We start from the raw sequence: 18,947 nt of genomic DNA, 5'->3' as shown, positions 1-18,947 counted from the left end.
AGGAGATTAGAATAATAGTCATCTGTTCTCCTATGACAGCGCCAATTCTCTGAGATGAAAATATTTGGTTTTAGTAATTAATTTTCAGGTCGGTCCGGCCACTTTAGACTAACACCTGTGAGGCGTTTTAATAGAATAAAAAATTCGAGACAGAAGTACACATTTGGATACCAAAATGGATTTTATTTATTTCTTTTTATTGTACAGAGGAGTTTTACACACGACTTGGGTAGAGCATCTGAAACAGAAAGAATATATCAAATTTTAATTTTCTGATGAAGATGATGGTCACCATGAAGAATTTGAATCTTCATTTTACATATCTACAGCAAAATTGTAGTCAATTCAATTATTTTTTCTTAATAGTATAGATACGATTAAAGATTTTCTCAATGTTTATTTAACTTTGGTCAATTACAAATGTATGAAAATGGACTCACGATTCTGATACGGTGGCCCATTGCCTTGGCAGGTAAATTCCTCTTGAACTTTGCACGAACTGAGCCACTAGTGCCATGAGGACGAGTGACCTTGCCCCAGATAGCACGTACTTTAGTTTTCTTGCCGGTCTTACCGGGAACCGGCGTCTTGTTCTTTGCCTGTAAAAGATTGTATTTAGTTACAATAGATAAACTTTATTACAGGTTACACAATCAAAAATATGTTTAAAAGCTTAAACAGTTTTGATAGAAAAGTTACAAATAAAAGGCTCTTCCAAAATATCCAGTAAATGTAGTTAAAGTGTAACACCTTTTGTTTCTGTTTTTTTTAGCATGACAATTCTCTCAGTATGAATAGTGAAAAAGCTGCTTATGATATAAAATAAAATAAATCAAGTGCTCATAATTAGTTGACTGATATGAGAGTTTTTAGAAACCATATTTATCCTCACCTTGTATACATAAACGCAGCGCTTGCCAACATAGAAGTCTGAGTCAGGCTTTATACGTGCACCTTCGATTTTGAGAAGAGCAGTGTGTTCATGTTGGTTGCGGAGTCCACGCCTGTAGCCAGTGAAGATGGCTTTGGCATAGAGACGTCCATGTCTTTTGAAGGGCCGTTTTTTGAGAGGTACAGGCTCAGCAGTTTTCTCCTTAGGCTTCTTGACAGCCTTGGCTTTAGGCTTCACTACAGCGTCCGCCATTTCTGTGAAAATAATAACGCAGTTGCTAACTAAATTCTCTGCTCACTTATCAGGGGGTCTTTTGTTCACTTGACTGTTTGTGATTAAATTAGTTTTTCAGGGAACTTTGTGAGGAGCCAATTTCTTCAAATTTGATGATTCTTTAGTAACTCCTTTAAGGTTAAGTTATGAACATCGACCCATCAACTAGTACGTGTTTGTAATGAAAACTTCAGATTTGTTTGCAAAATAGTTAACACTATAACAAGGCTCATCTTCAATTTATAATCACAAGGTATTGATAATTAGCAGAAACACAACATGCTTTTGCTGTCAATAGTAGCATATGAGCCAATCCAAATATATCCACCGCGATCGAAGTAAAATACACAAAATTCAACCGTGCTTACAAATGGTAATTATAGAACAAGGCTTCGTTTATGGCTTTTCATTAATATTTGAAGGATTTAATGCTTAATTTATTATATTTTTAACATTAAATAGTGGAATTAGGAGACATAGAACGTACCGGATGTGTACCACGGGTAAAAAGAATCAGGAAGTCAGATCCGTCTAGTGGTGAATTGGGACAACGGCCAAGTTTCGTGTTGTTACGACGGTTGTTGTAAGCTCTGGTTACAACTATGCCTTAAAGAAGATTTTTGTCTTACCAACAACTGGATATTGTTACAATTATGCCTTAAAGTAGATTTTTGTCCTACCAACAATTGGATATTGTAGCGTGCATTTCCGCGGTGGAATTGAAATAGCGAGAACTGAGATGCTGTGATATTTTTTCACCAATTATCTCGTTTTTAATTAGAAAATCTTCAGTCTAGGCTCAATGAGCTTACCTTCCATGGAGCAAATTAATCAATACTGCTTGTTTTAGCTTTTTTTTGCAGTTCTTGGTTATTAACATAGATATATTGAACTCTGTGTTATTAATTACTGGCTATTTTAGGCTTTACGGAATCGTATGGGTACCAGGCAAAAAGTAGTCGGTATTCAAATAATATAAGGAGTTTAATATACACATACTGATTGTGAGAGGAAATCCTTTATGAGCAGGTTTAAAAATATAAAAATTTTTTATTGACAAAACCCTCAATTTATCAGTGTTGAACGAAGGAATTGAGAATCGTGAATTCATATATTATTTACAAGTTTATTTGACGAACTATTTTTCTTAATAAATCTTAAACGAGTTTTCGAACAGTTGAGCTAAATCCTCCTGTGATTGTTCGCGGGGAGCCAATTTTGTGATACGGTGCTGCAAGAGAAAAAGGAAAATGATGTCGTTTTGTATACGGTATAGATGTTGGCGAAGGAAGATCGATTTAATTCAGATCTACGATATTTATCTTCTAAAAGTTGATTTACCTGTGGTAGCGTGCCTTGCACCATTATCGGTATATCGTCCTTCACAAAACCCAATTCCTCTAATCCGTTTTCAACTTTCATTACTCGCATATACTCTCTCACGGTATCTGCTAATATTTGACCAGCATCCGCTTTCTTCGCATTACTTACGTCAGTTCCGAGCAACTGAGCTGCTTCCAAATGTCTTTCGGGACAGGCTTTTCCGGTAAACGCGAAGACGGCTGGTGCCGACATAACAACAGATAGACCATGGGGGATAATCGGATGATCAGCGGTATATCCCTGAAATTTGAAGACGAATAATGAATTTAACCAGTAGAGAATTAAAAAAAAAAAATCAATAAATCAAATTACCTCTGGCTGGAATTTGCGCACATTACCACTTATGGCATACGACAAGCCATGGCAGAGATGGACTCCGGCATTTCCGAATCCTACACCAGCCATGGTGCTCGCCAAATGCATGTTACTTCTTGCTTCAATATCATCAGGGGTATAAACCGCCCTTTTAAAATACTTTTGCATGACCTGAAGAGCGTAACGTGCCCAGACATCGCTGACTGGATTTTGTCCCTGATAAGCTGGTCTTAAGATCGGGTTGGTAGGACAAGGTGTCCGTTCGGTATAGTGAATGGCAGTGAAAGATTCAAGAGCATGACAGAGAACATCAAACCCAGAATAAGCACAGACTCGTTCCGGTAAAGTCAGGGTGTGCAGGGGATCAACCATCCCCATAGTTGGCCTTATCGCTCTGTTGGCTATTCCTGTCTTAGCTTTGAGTGGTTTGTAGTCAAAAATCGAAACTCCGGTAGTCTCTGAACCGGTACCAGAAGTCGTTGGCACAGCAATCAAGGGCTTGACGGTGACAAGTACAGGTTTTCCTTTTCCAATTGGTGCGTTTACGTAATCTAAAAATTCTGCCTCTGGATCAGAAGCGTACAGATTTGCGGCCTTGCAAGTGTCCATTACGGACCCCCCACCAACGGCAATGTAAGCATCGTATTTTCCTGCTTTTGCGAAATTCGTCGCATCTTGAATACTCTCTTCTGTCGGTTCTACTCTGATCCTATCGTAGAGGTCGAAGTTCACCCCATGCTTCGCTAGACTATCGAGGGCAGTTTTTACTGGCGAAAGACTCACCAGATTTGCGTCCGTCATAAGACAAACTCTTTTAGCTCCCAAGTTTTGCATGTCCATTCCCAACTCCCTTGTTACTCCGAGACCGTATCTGATCGTCGAGCATGCCATCTAGAACAAACAGATTCTCAATTTTATAATTTTATGAATTCGCGGTATCATGTTTGTGATAATGTCGGCATATATTGCATAACTCAGATAAGCATGAGGCGCTTGGCAATTTCTGTAGCATCCTGTATTTTTACCTCAAAGGCGTATTCCTTCGAGGGGGTAGCAGTCGAAGTGGTACTCTGGAGGTTTCCATGATTGTGTTGATGTCCTCCAAGGCCCCCGGGATTTGCGTGGGCAGGGCATTTGCATCTGCATATTAGAACAGAAAATATGGTAACAAAATTTAAAAGAACCGTACATCAGATAACAGACGATTGAGTAAACATGATAACGCCGGTTAGAATTGTGCTTGAACGTTGAAACGATATTACGAGCGAATACGATTGGACATTAAAATAACAGATGAGAATTACACAAGGTGTTTGTTCGACTTGACGTATCAGCATATCGCAACAATAGATTTGACTTAACATGCATGGGCTACATTATGGATCAGACATTGTTAAAAATTTATCATACGGTATAAAGAAATTCTGTGCTTTTTTCAAATTTGCTGCAGAGATCGCTTTTCGCCGGATGCGTTGTAGTTGGCCATAAATAAATCGATTGAGAAAATTACCTCAACTTTCAATTTTCTTGCACATTTGGATTATAGTAAGACGTTGAATTCAAGGGACAAATGGTAATGATAAATGCATTTTCTGTGCGTACACGCATGCGGTGGGGTATCGTGGGTGACCTGTGTATGTGTATCTTGGAATCTGTGGCTGGCACAGTCAGTCGACTGGCAATCAGTAGCCTATTTTTAGATGTAAGCATACGTTAGTTAAACTATATTGTTAACATACTGAACAGAGTAATGAGTTTAGTAGTTCTATCGAAATAATATACGCACAATTGTATACGTATATCATCTTTCTAAAATGTACATTCAGTTGTAGGTATGCAAGTAAACCTGTATATTTATTGTATTCGTCACGTTATCTTGTTTCAATTTATGAGCCCGGTTTCGCACAATCTGTTGATGACATTGAAAAATCATTGGTGAGATTTTGATAATGTCGCGACGCTGGTGGCATCAACCTTGGTATAAGAATTTTCAACGAAAGTATAGCAAAGTTCTTATTGCAAGAGGTACCACAAATTAACATTCGTGACTAGTGAAAATAGTTTTTCGTCAATATATCATTGTGAACTACATAGTTCATTTCGCCCACCTTGTGTTTTTCTATCAGTTGTTTATAATTTGTGGTTTGTTGAGATAAACAGACAACCGGTTTCTGGAGGCGGTAACCGATCACCGGATCGGGAAAGGTGTCAGTCAGTCGTGTAATTTATTTTCCAGTTTTCGTATAAAATAATTCACCCGGCAAGAATAAGAGACATACGTTATTTTATACCAATTCAAAATCTATCCTTTCGATGATTGCCACATTAAAAAAAAAGTTACTAAAATTACTTACGATTGAGAAGAGATGACTTGCAAGAGGTCTACAACACGTCTTCTCGGCAGCATCTTATCACGCTTTCAATTAGGATCTAGATCAAGCAATTTTATGTAGTTATAGGATTGGTTGGAATTCAGCGATGTATAAAAAGGAATGCGGAATGCAAAGTGGTCTGAGAAACCGATTTCAAATGCAGAGTTCAGCTGGAGTAGACGGAGCCGACCGACTGTGGTGGTTACTGAACCGGTCGGCGAAAGAAACGGATAGTTTTGTATTAATTTTCTTGGTCTCTGTGCCGCGTGGCAGCTTGGCATTCATACCCCTTCTACGCTCGTCTCTGTATCTTTAATTCCAACGTCAACTCACATACACGTATTTTTATAATCAAACGCCGCGCTAGCGAGACCCATCCTCTCGATGTTTGTTACAATGGAGGCATAAAACACTGATAAAGATAAGGTACGTTCGGAAACATCTCGTATTGGGGCTCGACCACGTAACTTGTTTTTGTACGCTCCTACTCATCGTTTACGTATTCGCGTTGCGTCCAATAAGTATTACGTAATATACATATAATTTTCGAATCATGAATACAGATATAGTCATATAGCATATGCTTAACACATGTTGTCGCCGTGCCAATATGTGCTGTTTTCATTCATCGTTTTTTTTTTTTCATTTAGTTTCGGGTGCTTTGAAATTTTCTCATTTGAACACTTCAATTATTTATCGAAGGTGTGAGAATGATTAAATTCATAACTAATCATATTTTACTAAACTAAAATTTTATTAAAATATTTCATAATATTTACAGCGAGTAGAAAGTGTGCATCTACTGAATATTAAGGCTATCAATTCTTAGTCCTCATTAATTAATTAAATAATATAATATATAGGGGTAATATGTAGTTTAAAATTGCATGGCTTCTACAGTCCAACATATTACTGCGCCTCGGCAGTTCCGGTTTTCGTACTTTTTACTCGATCATTTTCCGCCAATCGAATAGTCGACACTAACATTGAATTTTCTTAGGTACCAAAAAGAATACAGGGTAACTACCCGGCCAGTAAAATGTTATCTGCTTTCTTTCTCACGGGATAGTTGGTACTACCACGAACGCGATAATTAATGATAATAATAATAATAATATTAATAATAATAAAATTAAAACCATTTCATCCAATCGATATTAAACACCAGTAAACGATCAGGATAATACTCAAGTCGCAGGTTTGCTTTTTCCACTTTTCATCCATGCTATCTGATCGATCGATCAATTGTTGCTTTTTTTAATGCCCGTGCGGCAAAATCTGGTCCGATAAAAAAATTAAATTGAAACCGGGAAAATTTAGCCGTTAGCAAACCTTCGGCAATACCTGTCGATTTTTACTAATCTACCACTGTTCTTTTTTACGTTGATTAATTTATTATTAATAAGTTGCTATTAAAATGATGTTAGTTCTTCGTTTTTGTTTGTGCGTGTGTGTGTTACCGATACTTTTCAGTTGCCTGTAACGCTAGAAACTAAAAAAATATGCGACTTATGTTCCGGAACGATCATACACCCATCTTTCGCACATCGATTAGGTATTTCTAGTAAATAGTTATTTTTCGTTTATTCTTTTTTCCTAACGATACATGCCGAAAAGCAACTAATCAAGCTCCTTGCAGGTTTCAAAATCAACAATTAGACCCCGCGAGTTATTAGTTTATAGAAATTTTGGAGAATCTCTCTTCTCTTCCACTTTTCTCGATGTCTTGAAATAGGGTCATCTTGAAATCATTCTATTAGTCAGCTCGGCGCGTTAGTGAAATTCAGGTCCTAAGTAACGCTTAAACGCTCTCAGGGACAATTTTGTCGTAATGGAAAGTGCTGCTGGAGTAAAAGCTGCCCCTTTTTGCCATTTGTGGCGTCGGAATCTCCTCTTGAAGTGGCTTGTAGACTAAACCACAATTCTTGTTGTCAATTAAGCCGGGACGAAGGATCATTGGGGCTCGAATCACGGGACCACGACCTCTACGCTTCGAAATACACACGGCGAAGTTTGCGACCAAGAGCACCACTGCCAATGTTACTAAAATGACTGTGAGTACTGGCCACATCGTTCCGGCGTACCAAGGGCGGTATTGGCCATCCTCAGTTAGGTACTCTTGATATTCTTGCTCCTCTGACAACCAGGCATCCTCCAACTGTTCGTCCTTTGCAGCCATTCCGTGATCGAGCGACTGCGAAATTCAAGTCACGTATTTTTAATTTTATAACGTACTTAGATATATTCATGTCAATCGCGGTGAATTCGGATTTCGATATCTCTCTAAATTCGTAAAATGGATGAAAAATCTCACCTGGGCAAAAGCGTCAAGTTCGTCATCCCTTAGCTCTGGAATGGGTGTCTTTGGTACGATGGGCTTGATGAGAGGTGGGTGCCTTGGCGAAGGACCGTCATCGATGCTATCGCAGATGACCTTGGCGAGGTCAGTCCATTGGTTGAGTCCCTCTGTTCCAGCGAATTCCTCGGGGTTTCCGTAGTTACTTAGATAACGAAGTGTCTCGATGTGACTTACGCCGTGCTCGATTAGCCACTGAATGGCAGCGTTGAATTCTTGGTCGCATTCCAGCGGGTTGTGAGAGATATCGAGATTAGACAACTTGGGGGTAGCTTGCAAATCCTCAACGTTTATTCGTTCTATGCGGTTACCGCGAACGGATAGTGATCTGCGAGAAGAAAAAATGTATGAAACGGTGTTCTCTCGCTTTCGCAGAATTTGCCTTTTATCTTCTGAAGAAATTATTGCTTACCTTAGATTCTGAAGCGGCACAACCGTGTCGCTCCAGATTCTGTCGAGAGCACATCTGCTCAGATCCAATCGGGCCAAGCTGGGAGTCAAGAGGAACGGAGCAACTTGGAGAGTGGTGAGAGGATTTCCGGCGAGGTTTAGTTTCGTCAAAGTTCTAGCACCTCGGAACATATCGACCTCAATTGTGCTGAACAAATTGTCCGAGAGATCCAACTCTCGTAAAGCGGATAGCGGGCTCGTCAAACCCTTCGGGAAACGACTGAGACGGTTTCTAGCCAAGTTTAGACGAGTCAATGCTGGCATAGAATCGAATGTTCCAACTTCCAAGTACAAAAGCCCGCAGTCTGCACACTCAAAACGGTAGACTCTGCACAGAGAATTGAGAATGAATGAATTTTTTATGCTTCCGTAAATAGCGATGTTTATCGTTTAAAGAATTTACCTGTATGATCCGTCTTCCGATTTGAATACCGGCAGTGTTTCGAGGCCAGGGTTGTCGTTCATGAGAAGAATCTCAAGATCGGAATTGGATCTCAGATGATGTTCCGTAAGTGTGGTGAGTTTGTTGTTACTGATATCAAGGTAGGTGAGGTCAAGTAGACGAGCGAAAGCGTGCTGATGGATTCTCTTTAGGGAATTAGACCTAAGGTCGAGTCTTTCGAGTTCGGAAAGACCGGCGAGGTCGTCTTTAGCTACGATCTTGATCCTGTTTTTAGCCGCGTCGAGAGAAACGAGTCTCTCAGCCTTGATAGTCGCCAGAGTGGTCAAATTGTTCCCTGAGTTCATACAAGGGATGATGTGGTAAATTTCATAATTTCTTACTCTACTTCAGGCGCAAATTGAAACTTGAAATACTTACCAGAAATATGAAGAATTTCGAGGTACTTGTTGTCGTCGAATACGTCAAGTGGTAGTCCGTTAAGTTGATTATTCGAAAGATCGATTTCCTCCAACTGGTCTAGGGGTTTGAAAATCGCCCTTTCGATAGCCCTGAGCTTGTTGCCCTTGAGATTAATATAGTCGAGTCGTGGCATTCTAATAAAGGCGGTTGGGAGTAGTCTGGGTAAAGCATTATTGGACAGGTCGATTTCCGAGACGGTGGGTGCATCTAAGAAGTACTTAGAGTACGGGCTATTCTTGACCTGAGTGTACTGCAGGGGATTACCAGACAGGGTCAAAAGGCTTAGCTGAGTGTTGTTCTGGAAGGTGTCAGGATGAATTCCAAGGATTCCATTTCTGGTCAGATTTACGGAGAAAAGGTCTGGGACACCGTCGAAGGCGGTTCTATCGATGGACGAAATTCTTGTATCAACAAAAGCAATGGACTCGAGTTGATGGAGTCCCAATGTCCTCAGGGAGTGCGGGCCCAATTCGATATCACGCGAGTTTTCGATTCTGAGGTGGGCGATGTCTGGACCGAAATTTTGTTCGCCGCTAAGTTTAGTGCACCTGAATTTGCGGAATCAAAAACAGTGAGTATCTGATCGCTATTGTTGAACTCGAAACTCAAATGTAATATTATATTTGAAAAATACCTGGCAGTGGTTGCAGCCGCGTATTCGCCGGAGCACCTACACCCCGTGGGGCAGTTTTGTTCGAATAAAACTTCCTCGTTGTCGGTAATTTCGTCAAGGTCGTCGTCATCGTCCCAATCGGAATCATCAGGCATGAGAATACCTTCGGTCTCGTAGTTCAGGTCTTCATCTTCCATGAGTTCCTTTAGGGCAGCTTTTTCGGGATCTGACTTGGTCTCACTTTTGACCGGAGTAAGAAGATTCGTCTGTTCGTCGATGACTAACGGAATCTTCTTCTTGCTATTCTTAGAGCCAGCTTTCATGGCCTTTACAAGTTCTTTTTGGATCTGAAAAATTTACAATTTACATCTACTGTTAATGCACCGTTGCAGCTGATTAGAAAATTGCAAAGACGATCCATCCAGAATATTTACTTTATTAATGCTTACCTTAGCATCGGTTGATTCTTCACCCAATGATCGGATCTCCTCAAGGATAGCTTGCTGCGGATTCAACATAGTTTCAACGCGCCACGGCGCTATGATATTTGAAGTTGAGATCGGGCGATCCGTCGTTGAAACACTCTTCGGCGTTCCGCGAGGTGAAGAAGTTTCCGTCGTTGTACTTGTTGATGTTGTTGGTGGTGATGTTGTTGATTTTGATGTTGATGTTGGTGCTGATGTTGTTGATGTTGTTGGTGGTGATGTTGTTGATTTTGATGTTGATGTTGGTGCTGATGTTGTTGATGCTGATGTTGTTGGTGTTATTGTAGTTGTTGATGATGATGGTCGTGCGGAAGGCGTAGCCGTTGTCGTATTAACAGATTGATCAGGACTAGCAGTACTGGTAGTGGGAGTAAGATGTAACGATAGTGGTGTGCTACCGGAAAAGACTCCGGTGGTGATCGCAAAGATCACCACCAGCAGCAGAGCTGCCTTGTGTATCATCTTAACTCAGCACCTGAAAGAAAATTTTTAAACGTCAGTAAATCGGTTGGAAAACTCTACTGCTTAATTGAAACGAATTGTAACCGTATTTTAATAACACGCATATGTTAGTGGGCACAGTAATTGCAAATTAACTTATTCGCAGCTATTTTTTTGCCCGGCAATTTAGCGCCGATCTTACTGTACATGGATATTGTATTCATGTAATCGTTGATTCAAGTGGAACGCCTCGAATCTCAAATGGACAGACGCCGATATACATTTCTATTACGTGTTCTCGTAGGGTTTTAATTTTTCAGTTTAGAATCAGAAAGAATTTTATTCCTGGAATTCAAAGCATATAAAGTTGCTCTACGTACAACGTTCTGATATGCAGGTATATTTATCACAATGTGCTGCGTTATCGACGGTAAAGCAAGTACGGTGTAAATCTGCTATTCAAATAACTGAGTGTGGGACGTACGTTTCCTTATGGATTTGAAATAAGCAATTCAGGTTCGTTAGTGTCTCGGGATTATGTCACACTTCCACAACCCTGAAAGTACTATATTTCTCGTGTTATCAAACCAGCCCTGTACAAAAATCGACATCACAGACTTCGAGCGATCCTCATCTCGCTAAAAAAATCAGCCTAGAAATCGTATAATTGGTGCCGACAAATCCAAAAGAGATATTTACATCTTGCGAATCTCTTTTTTCCGACCGGGTACACCATAACTTATGGTACACCCAATCCACACGTGCAATTAACTGCAAAATATTTTACTCTAATTGCAAATAATCCGCGCATCCATATTAAAATAACCGGTTAGACTTATCTATTATCTGGAACTCGGAATAATTATTTTTCGTTTTTATATACACGGTGATAAGCGTACGCTGTTACGTATACCATATACATAAATTTGAATAAAGTTCGAACCAAAAAATGGCGATTAGCCCTACTCTTTTTTAGATAAATTCTGACGTACACTCATTTCTCAGCAATCGTTGCAAAGCCTCATAATCGAGATCTCATGAGAATCAAAAGGAATATGACAATGAAATGGTTTTTTCGGTTTTGCATCGATACAGCGTTATAGCAACGACGCGCAAAGATATGAGGCGTGCAGCATAATGATACCCGCAATAAAGCAGTTTTGATAAAAATACTTATCACACTACGCAGAAAGTGTCCATCATGATATTGAAGTTTCGAAAACCTTTTTCGGTATCGATCAAGTTTTTAGTTTAGTTATCTTGTTTCAGTTACCAGACCAGATTATGAAAATTCGAGGGTAAAAACTAAAATGTCGAACAACTTCATGTAACTTCAATTTCATACAAATCTTGGAGCGTTCATTTGAAAACGGATTACCTGTATTCGGAGTCCGTCTTTTCTAGGCATACTAATCACCGCGTGAACCGAGAGATTAATTTTTTACCGGTCACAATTATATGGGAAACTAAGTTTCCGATAAAACCGAGCTTATAAGTATCAAGAGATTGAGTTGTAAGTAAAAGCGGCTCGCCTTGTGTGCAGACGAGATATAGATAGCAGAAACTTGGAGTGATTCGTACCTATGGAAGCACTTCTTTCTTCACCCGCAGGATAACTAGTTATACCGAACCTATAAAGAAACGCGATACACGGGAAATTTCATCATAGGTGGTTGAATCTTTTTTTCAAAATTATATTCTGTTCGATTAGCTGTACTTTCGATATCTACGCGTGTAATATCAACCTAATATCAAATCTTCAACTTCGCATCACTCCTTATTGTACATATATGTATGCCTTGCCCTGTCTCTACATATCTTATCGAGCGCATAAAACGAAAAAGAAAGAATGGCGTGTCATTTTTGGTGTGGCGACGGAGGTGAGACGGAGAAATTTCGCCCATGCGTTTTCGACCGATATTACGAAATCTCAATATCTTTTTTTCTCCATTGGCTTAATGATTATTAATATATAATAAAAATAATTTGTTATTTCGCATGATGCCGTACGTACAGGATATGACATTCAGTCTTGTTTGTGAGGGGGTGTGAAAAAAAAAGTCTGTTGCCTTCACGGTGACCTTCATCACGGATAACTGAACGAATATGAAATGAAGCGCGAAGACAATCGTGTTTCAAGAATACCTCATTGCAAATAGTTTCTAATCATCGATGTCGTTGACTGCAGCATGGCATTCATATTTTTTCGCTATGTATGCGTTCTAGTTACTGCACCTGCGATAATTGATTGCATGTATGTACATATACGCGATTGCCACATGCTGAAAAATATTTTCACATGCATAACTACGCGTACACATATGACAAACACTATTTACGGCAGTTGTGCTGCGCTGCACCAGTTAATTGCAGCAATGCAAGCGTTATTCACTTTCCAATTATAGTTGCATTTTGTTAGCTGTGGCAGATGTTACGTAGAATCTACGTATGTATAATACGTGTACGTATACGTGACACCCACTCGCAGTATACGACACCTTCTGGATATTGTGACGTCACGCTCGTCGCACTTTATCTAAAGATATATGTCCCGTGACTAGGAACGCGTTACCGTACACCTTGATGGCCATCGGTGCTATACAAAGCTGAAAAGCGCGGATATTCAACACCACAGGATTTTCCTCTTCATATTCTCACGTACGAAAACCCTAGAAGTCCATGTACCGCGTACCTTCATCCTTGCAACGGTTGTAAAAACAAAGAAGGAAATTATACATCGTCGAGTCAACACGAATCTGACAGGAACATAGGTGATATTATTTATTGCAAGTTCTGGAAATCGATTCTCATTTTCTGAATAATCCAGATCGAAGACCAGATCTGATCTCAACCGTGTACCGTTGCAGTTGAATTAAATCAAGGCGAATGATTTAAGGTGGCTGCGAGAATCGAATCAGTTCCTCGCCGATAAGAAGACTTAGGACGGTTTATCGCTGCGGATAATATAAGAAGAATTCTGAGAAAATATGTAATGCAGCACTCCGTGAGCATGGTTATAAAGTGATAACGTACATTGTTTGAAATAAATTAAACGTGATCAAAGTTTCGGGCTGATATAAACCTGATACTTTGCCACACAACGAGCCGATAAAACGAACCTATGCTCGTACGTCCCTCAAAATTTATCAGCAAACTTTGTTAGGATCTAAAGATCAGGAAACGACGAGTCGACGCCGTTCACGTAATTCGCGATGGTCTTCTAATCCGACGCATATTCAGCTACATGGGAATTTGAATTGCAGCTAAACAAAAAATTTAAACACAAAACAAGCGTTCGCGGGAGAAGAAGCTTTGCATTTTTGCTGACTCGAATTTTCATCTAATTTTAAACGAAAATGCCGATTATTGTGAATTTAATTTTGAAACCGAAAGTTATGGGGTACCGAAAATTTCGCGATCATATTGCGACCAATTAATGCTAAATAAATAATGTAAAAAAAATTTATTGCAAATGTCCAATTAATCGGTGCGTTATACTTGATAACTTTTCTTGCAGAATGACAGAGAACATTTCTTTAATTGACCTCGATGGTTCTGAGGTCGGTCAATGGTTTTTCTTGCTTTTTCTTTCGTTTGCAATAAAGCGAATCTGTGAGCCTTAGACGCGGAGTTCGGTGGAAATTTTCCATCGAAGCCAAAGAATTTTCAAAAACAGTAAAATGTGTAGTATATGTAGGTATAAACCGTCGAGGTGGTGGTTGAGCGGTATACCTACACAGAAAGATGGTATAGAGAGAACGTAGGTAATTTGGTGGGAAGACCAGGTGGGTCGGGTAGCCCTTTGTCCGGGACATTATACCGCAAATGCACGCCGTTGCAGGTAAAGTTACCTGCAGTCTAGGCAGGTGGTCCTTACACACATAAGAAGAGAAGAAAAGGGACTTACGCGCCAGTAAATCTTCTGGAAATCTTTTGCCGCGTTGCTAAGTAACTCGACAACTGTATGGACAGGAGGAACGATCCCGATGCGTTCCTAGCAATTTTCATTCATTCATTTATTTATTTATCAAAAGGAGATTCATTCGAAAATTTTTTCACGCATGGACGGCTAGACGAGCGCAGCACCCTTCGTTACCGACAAACCGTAGACGTTTTGTCTCTTAGAAGTTGCAGCAAGACAATTTTAAACCGCAATGGTTTGCATTTCATCGTGTCGATCGTGTAGCTGATATTGGGTTTATTGTTTGCAGGACTTTGCGGTTATAATTATACGTGCAAGTCTGATATCGTCAGGGTCAATGTTCATTTGTTATCGATTTTTAAAGTCTGCGCGACATCGTGGAGAGTACGACGACCGCAAGTCGTACGGACGTGTGCGACATATTTACATCGAATTTTATGGTACATAGCCATTTGAATATGTCTCCGAAGAGACATGGATAGAATAAAACCGTACGACGTATTGAATCACCGCATGGTAAACGGGGTCGAACGAATGTTGATCCCGGTGAATGAAAATCGCCGATCGCCCTGCACGCAATCACGATTTTTACCGTGATTTAAAAATTGTAAAAATCTGACTCCGTGTATCGTCCGGCCTGCTCGAAATTCATTTATGGAAAATTCCTGCCGCCTCGGAATTTAACAGAACAACATTTTTCAGATCCATTCGGAGCTCGATTTTGGGCTTACGGGCACCGCACGAACGGAGACGAGGACGAGAGCATCGATGTCACAATGGTTTGTCTAGTCGCGGGTCAGCTGCCTGAGCCCCAAGAGCGATGAATCTGTGGATTTCGAAGGCAGACAACGGAATGCGATACTTATCGCGTTTAGTTGTTCATCCAACAAACGATACACCGCTGCACTCTTCGTATGGCGTTCTTCGCCCTAACGCTCGAATGTCCGCATCGCCGCATCGCCTCGACCACCGTACGAAACTTCTTCCTTGTCCTCTCGGATCTCGTGATCAATTTAGATTCATTGGACAACGATCAGATTTTGGAATATCCCTATTATACATACCGACGTAAAAGGTGCGATTCGTTCGTATAGCCTTCGGTATAATAATAACCCGGACGGTTTCGCCGATATGAATCGGTTGGAAAAATATTACTTTTCAAAATTCGATTCGTGCGAATATTTCTAGTGAATTTGCTGCCTCTGCAATATCGCAATTCGAACGTTTCGCAGTTTCGAGCGAGGTATCATTCGTTTCTCGGTGTTTCATCACATGGCGAAATTGATGCCTTTTGATTTTTCGACACAGCGTATATACAAACAGGTAAATATATCTATCCTTGTCTACCTACGAGGAATTTTATTACGCGCACAAATAGCACTACAATTCTGTTTGCAATCATAGCTGCGTTATAGCTGTTTTATACTATGTGACGCGGCCTTGATATACCGGCGCTCCAAACTCCCATCTTATTAACACGTGCGTGTGTGTGTGTGTGTGTGTGTGTAGGTACGTCGCATTATTTCATTATGTACGCGTTATGAATTACGGAGCGCCGGCGCGGAAAAAGAGAAAAAGATTCACGAAATTAAAAAGAAAAAAAAATTTCATCTCATGCGGAAACTTCCATCGGAACAGACGTCGAAATTGAAACATGCGGAAGTTCGATTTGAATTTGAAATGTCAAAACTCGATCGATTCACACCTGTGTAAGGTTGTACCGTATACGGTGAATGTATACCGTACAGATTTCCGGAAGGACATTTAGTTGCACAAGGTAGAAAATTTTCATTAACGTTCTGCGCACCTTCTATTATATCGAGAACGAAAAGGAAGAGAGGAAAAAAATCAAATAAAAAGCACTTCGATACCGTTGACGACGTTATCATATTTACTCATCGTTCTGCAGATAACACCGTCGAGTCTTATCCGACGTTATCAGCGCATGCCTGGAACAAAAGTATATATTTGTTCCGCCCGTATACGTTTAATGTAAGATGTGCATTCTCTATTCCGTTATGTACTCAAACACACTCCTATAAGAGGCTGAGGTGTGCATCGAAGCTTTGAAAGCGCCAGCGTTAATGCGAGTGCAGCAGCCATCGCTGCGGCAAATATTTAGCTACGAAACCTCGCAAACTTGAAATTTTATGGACGTAGATGATTACGTGATGCCGCTGCTCATTGGATCGTTGTGGAATAAATTATTAAAACAAAAGAGAAAAAAATGACAATAAGTTTCCTAGACACACACGAACAAGTTTTTTGAAATTGCAGAATACGTTGGTACCGTATACACCATTACGTATATGTATGTGTAACTGGTACAAACGAACGAACGTCGCGAAAAATATAATCTAACTCAAATAAAATGAGGATCACGTCACGATATCATATACACAGAGGGGGACTTCGTATACAATACACCTATCACAAAAGAGACTTCTACAAACTGCGAATGCCTATTCAACTTTTAACCACAGCGCGTTCTCAACCGACGATTAAATACCGCGTGTTATACCTATTATGCGTGCGTAATATCGTACCATGTAGACTCCTCACTTAGGTTGAGATTCACGAGTATAACCTGATTCGGAATGTCTGACACGTTCGCCGAAAAACAATTCTAATGCTTTAGTGATACGTCGGTGATACGCGAGGTATTTTCTGATCGAATGACTCTTCTTCACGCGGTACACGCTTCGACGCCATGGCGGCTCGATCCTCTACGGAGGTCTATTTTTTTTTCATTTTATCATCAAACCCACACCTGAAAATATTTCTAGACAGATCATAGAACAAATAATGTGATGAATTTTTGATCAACGACCGAAGGTACACGATGCTTCGGAACTTGAAACGAAATGGGATCCGAATTAAAATACACAGACGACGTGACAGATGTTCAGCTGATGACCATATAAAAGTTTAGCTTCGAAGTTTAACGAAACGATAATCGCGGCTGGCCTTTTTCTCGATCATCTCCATATGAAGCTCGATTTTGTTTCTTTATTTTTTATCTTCGCCACATTTTTCTCGATAACGTTAACGCTTCTTTGGAACCGAGTGGTCGAGATCTGACGGTGATAATTAACCTTGGATCGGCTTCCCACCGCTAAACGACCTTCCTAACAATATAGGTAATCTCACGTGCAGGTTTTCTAAATTTTTTACCATATAGGCGTTCGATTCAGCCGGGATACATCTGAAAGAAAGTCCATCGTTCGTACGTCGCATTTCTCCGTTTCGCGGGATGCACGGAGGTAATATCTATACCGTCACGTTCAAACGATGATCGCGGTCTTTGTTTAAATTAACGAACGATGACGACCCAACGTAAACAGATACATATATCCTGCATCTATATGTTTGTTCAAGTGGTAAAAGCACCGAAATATAAATTGAGTAAAAGCACGGTCCAGACCGCGGCTGCGTTCTACTTTAAAAATAGTTCACATTGATGCGAGTCATTCAGAAATGCCTATAGGGACGATGGTTGAACGTACGTGTTGATATTATACGCAAACTCCAGCTGAGTCGTTGAGCATTAAACAGCGGTGGATAATTTCACTTTGATAACAAAATTATCAGCACACACATACAGCGCGTAAATCGAATATAATAAGTCTATGTACGGTACTTTGCAAGAAGGCGTATTTTCGTCGTCAGATTTGTCGCAAAATGTTCTTAACGATCGTTTCCATACTACGAAGCATGAGTTCCGCCGATTTGTCCTTGATGTTCACTCGTTTTTTACCAACGATCGTCACTTCGAATGTAGAAAGAAGAAGAAGAATTACTCTACGAAGAGTAGCAGCCATTGAAGTGCATCATCCTACGCCGTTTAGCGCGTTGAAATTACCGATTTTTACAATTTTTCAAACGATTTTTAATCGTCCCGAGCGATTAATATTTTCAAAAATTCACTCACCCTTATAAAAATAGTCGCAAACAGTGGTCAAGTCCAATTAATATCCAGATCAACTGTGATGGAAATCCTTTTTCTCTAATGTACGTCCACACGGCACGATGGGTCTTGGAAATTTCGAGCTGCGTTGCGGATAACGCTTTCAGCCTGAGGAGTGGGGCCGTTGCTCAGTCAGTCCCCCTGCTCGGTGCCCCTGATCACGTTTTTATGGTGGGGGTAACATTCCTGATTCCACCATTTTACGTTCCTGGCCGCCTGCTGCTGCTGCTTTCGGTACCGATGACGTGCCGATGCAGCGTGACTCTCGCAGGTAATTCAGGTTGCGCAGGTAACAGGTTTGTTCAACGATCGTTATTCCATTCGCTAACGCCACCTTTAATGATTGTTCAACACTCCGACCTGCTCCCACCTCACTCACCTGCACCTGCCTCACCTGCGAATTTTTTTAGCCGATCGGCGAACGGGACGCAAAAGCTCTCGTCGCTCGAGGAAGAAGTATATTCGCTTAAAACAGGAACATTCGTGAACCTGGAACAGGTGAACGAAATTTTGTTGCCGAACAAACAACAAAATCGGTTTACCAACGAACGAATCAAAGAAGAGAAACAAAAAAGCTTTAGGAACTGAAATTTCCAGTAAATTCAGCAACAAAACT

General features: G+C 40.4%; 3 protein-coding genes and 1 long non-coding RNA gene across 7 annotated transcripts; 1 reads left to right on the top strand and 3 right to left on the bottom strand.

The window, feature by feature from the left end:
• Positions 1-156: 156 nt before the first annotated feature.
• LOC112694806 (60S ribosomal protein L35a) lies at positions 157-1,780 on the bottom strand. 2 transcript variants are annotated; one of them, XM_025746051.2, is made up of 4 exons: positions 1,653-1,780; positions 893-1,146; positions 441-599; positions 157-238 (listed from the first exon to the last, which is right to left on the bottom strand). In XM_025746051.2, exons 2-4 carry the CDS (start codon positions 1,142-1,144, stop codon positions 215-217), a joined length of 435 nt encoding a protein of 144 aa, XP_025601836.1. In that variant the 5' UTR covers positions 1,145-1,146; positions 1,653-1,780; the 3' UTR covers positions 157-214. The 2 variants fall into 2 exon arrangements, with proteins under 2 accessions (XP_025601836.1, XP_025601837.1); XM_025746052.2 differs by lacking the exon at positions 1,653-1,780 and adding an exon at positions 1,534-1,558.
• A 350-nt stretch (positions 1,781-2,130) lies between these two features.
• On the bottom strand, positions 2,131-5,591 carry LOC105686060 (probable hydroxyacid-oxoacid transhydrogenase, mitochondrial). 3 transcript variants are annotated; one of them, XM_020852321.2, is made up of 6 exons: positions 5,573-5,591; positions 5,218-5,293; positions 3,889-4,003; positions 2,861-3,754; positions 2,507-2,788; positions 2,131-2,396 (listed from the first exon to the last, which is right to left on the bottom strand). In XM_020852321.2, the coding sequence occupies exons 2-6, from the start codon at positions 5,268-5,270 to the stop codon at positions 2,313-2,315; spliced, it is 1,428 nt and encodes a 475-aa protein (XP_020707980.1). In that variant the 5' UTR covers positions 5,271-5,293; positions 5,573-5,591; the 3' UTR covers positions 2,131-2,312. The 3 variants fall into 3 exon arrangements, with proteins under 3 accessions (XP_020707980.1, XP_012256044.1, XP_048516184.1); XM_012400621.3 differs by lacking the exon at positions 5,573-5,591 and adding an exon at positions 5,384-5,499; XM_048660227.1 differs by lacking the exon at positions 5,573-5,591 and having other exon boundaries at positions 5,218-5,494.
• LOC125502231 lies at positions 5,533-16,592 on the top strand. The gene is made up of 2 exons (XR_007280087.1): positions 5,533-5,661; positions 15,067-16,592. It is a non-coding gene; the product is annotated as an uncharacterized LOC125502231 (long non-coding RNA).
• On the bottom strand, positions 5,971-18,451 carry LOC105685938. The gene is made up of 8 exons (XM_025746050.2): positions 18,296-18,451; positions 9,966-10,476; positions 9,538-9,863; positions 8,862-9,451; positions 8,445-8,778; positions 8,004-8,369; positions 7,550-7,919; positions 5,971-7,429 (listed from the first exon to the last, which is right to left on the bottom strand). Exons 2-8 carry the CDS (start codon positions 10,461-10,463, stop codon positions 7,037-7,039), a joined length of 2,877 nt encoding a protein of 958 aa, XP_025601835.2. The 5' UTR covers positions 10,464-10,476; positions 18,296-18,451; the 3' UTR covers positions 5,971-7,036.
• Positions 18,452-18,947: the final 496 nt, after the last annotated feature.

Source organism: Athalia rosae, chromosome 1 (genome assembly GCF_917208135.1).
Source record: "Athalia rosae chromosome 1, iyAthRosa1.1, whole genome shotgun sequence".
In the NCBI taxonomy this organism is placed as follows: Eukaryota; Metazoa; Arthropoda; class Insecta; order Hymenoptera; family Athaliidae; genus Athalia; species Athalia rosae.
This window is presented reverse-complemented; position numbering and strand designations above follow the sequence as displayed.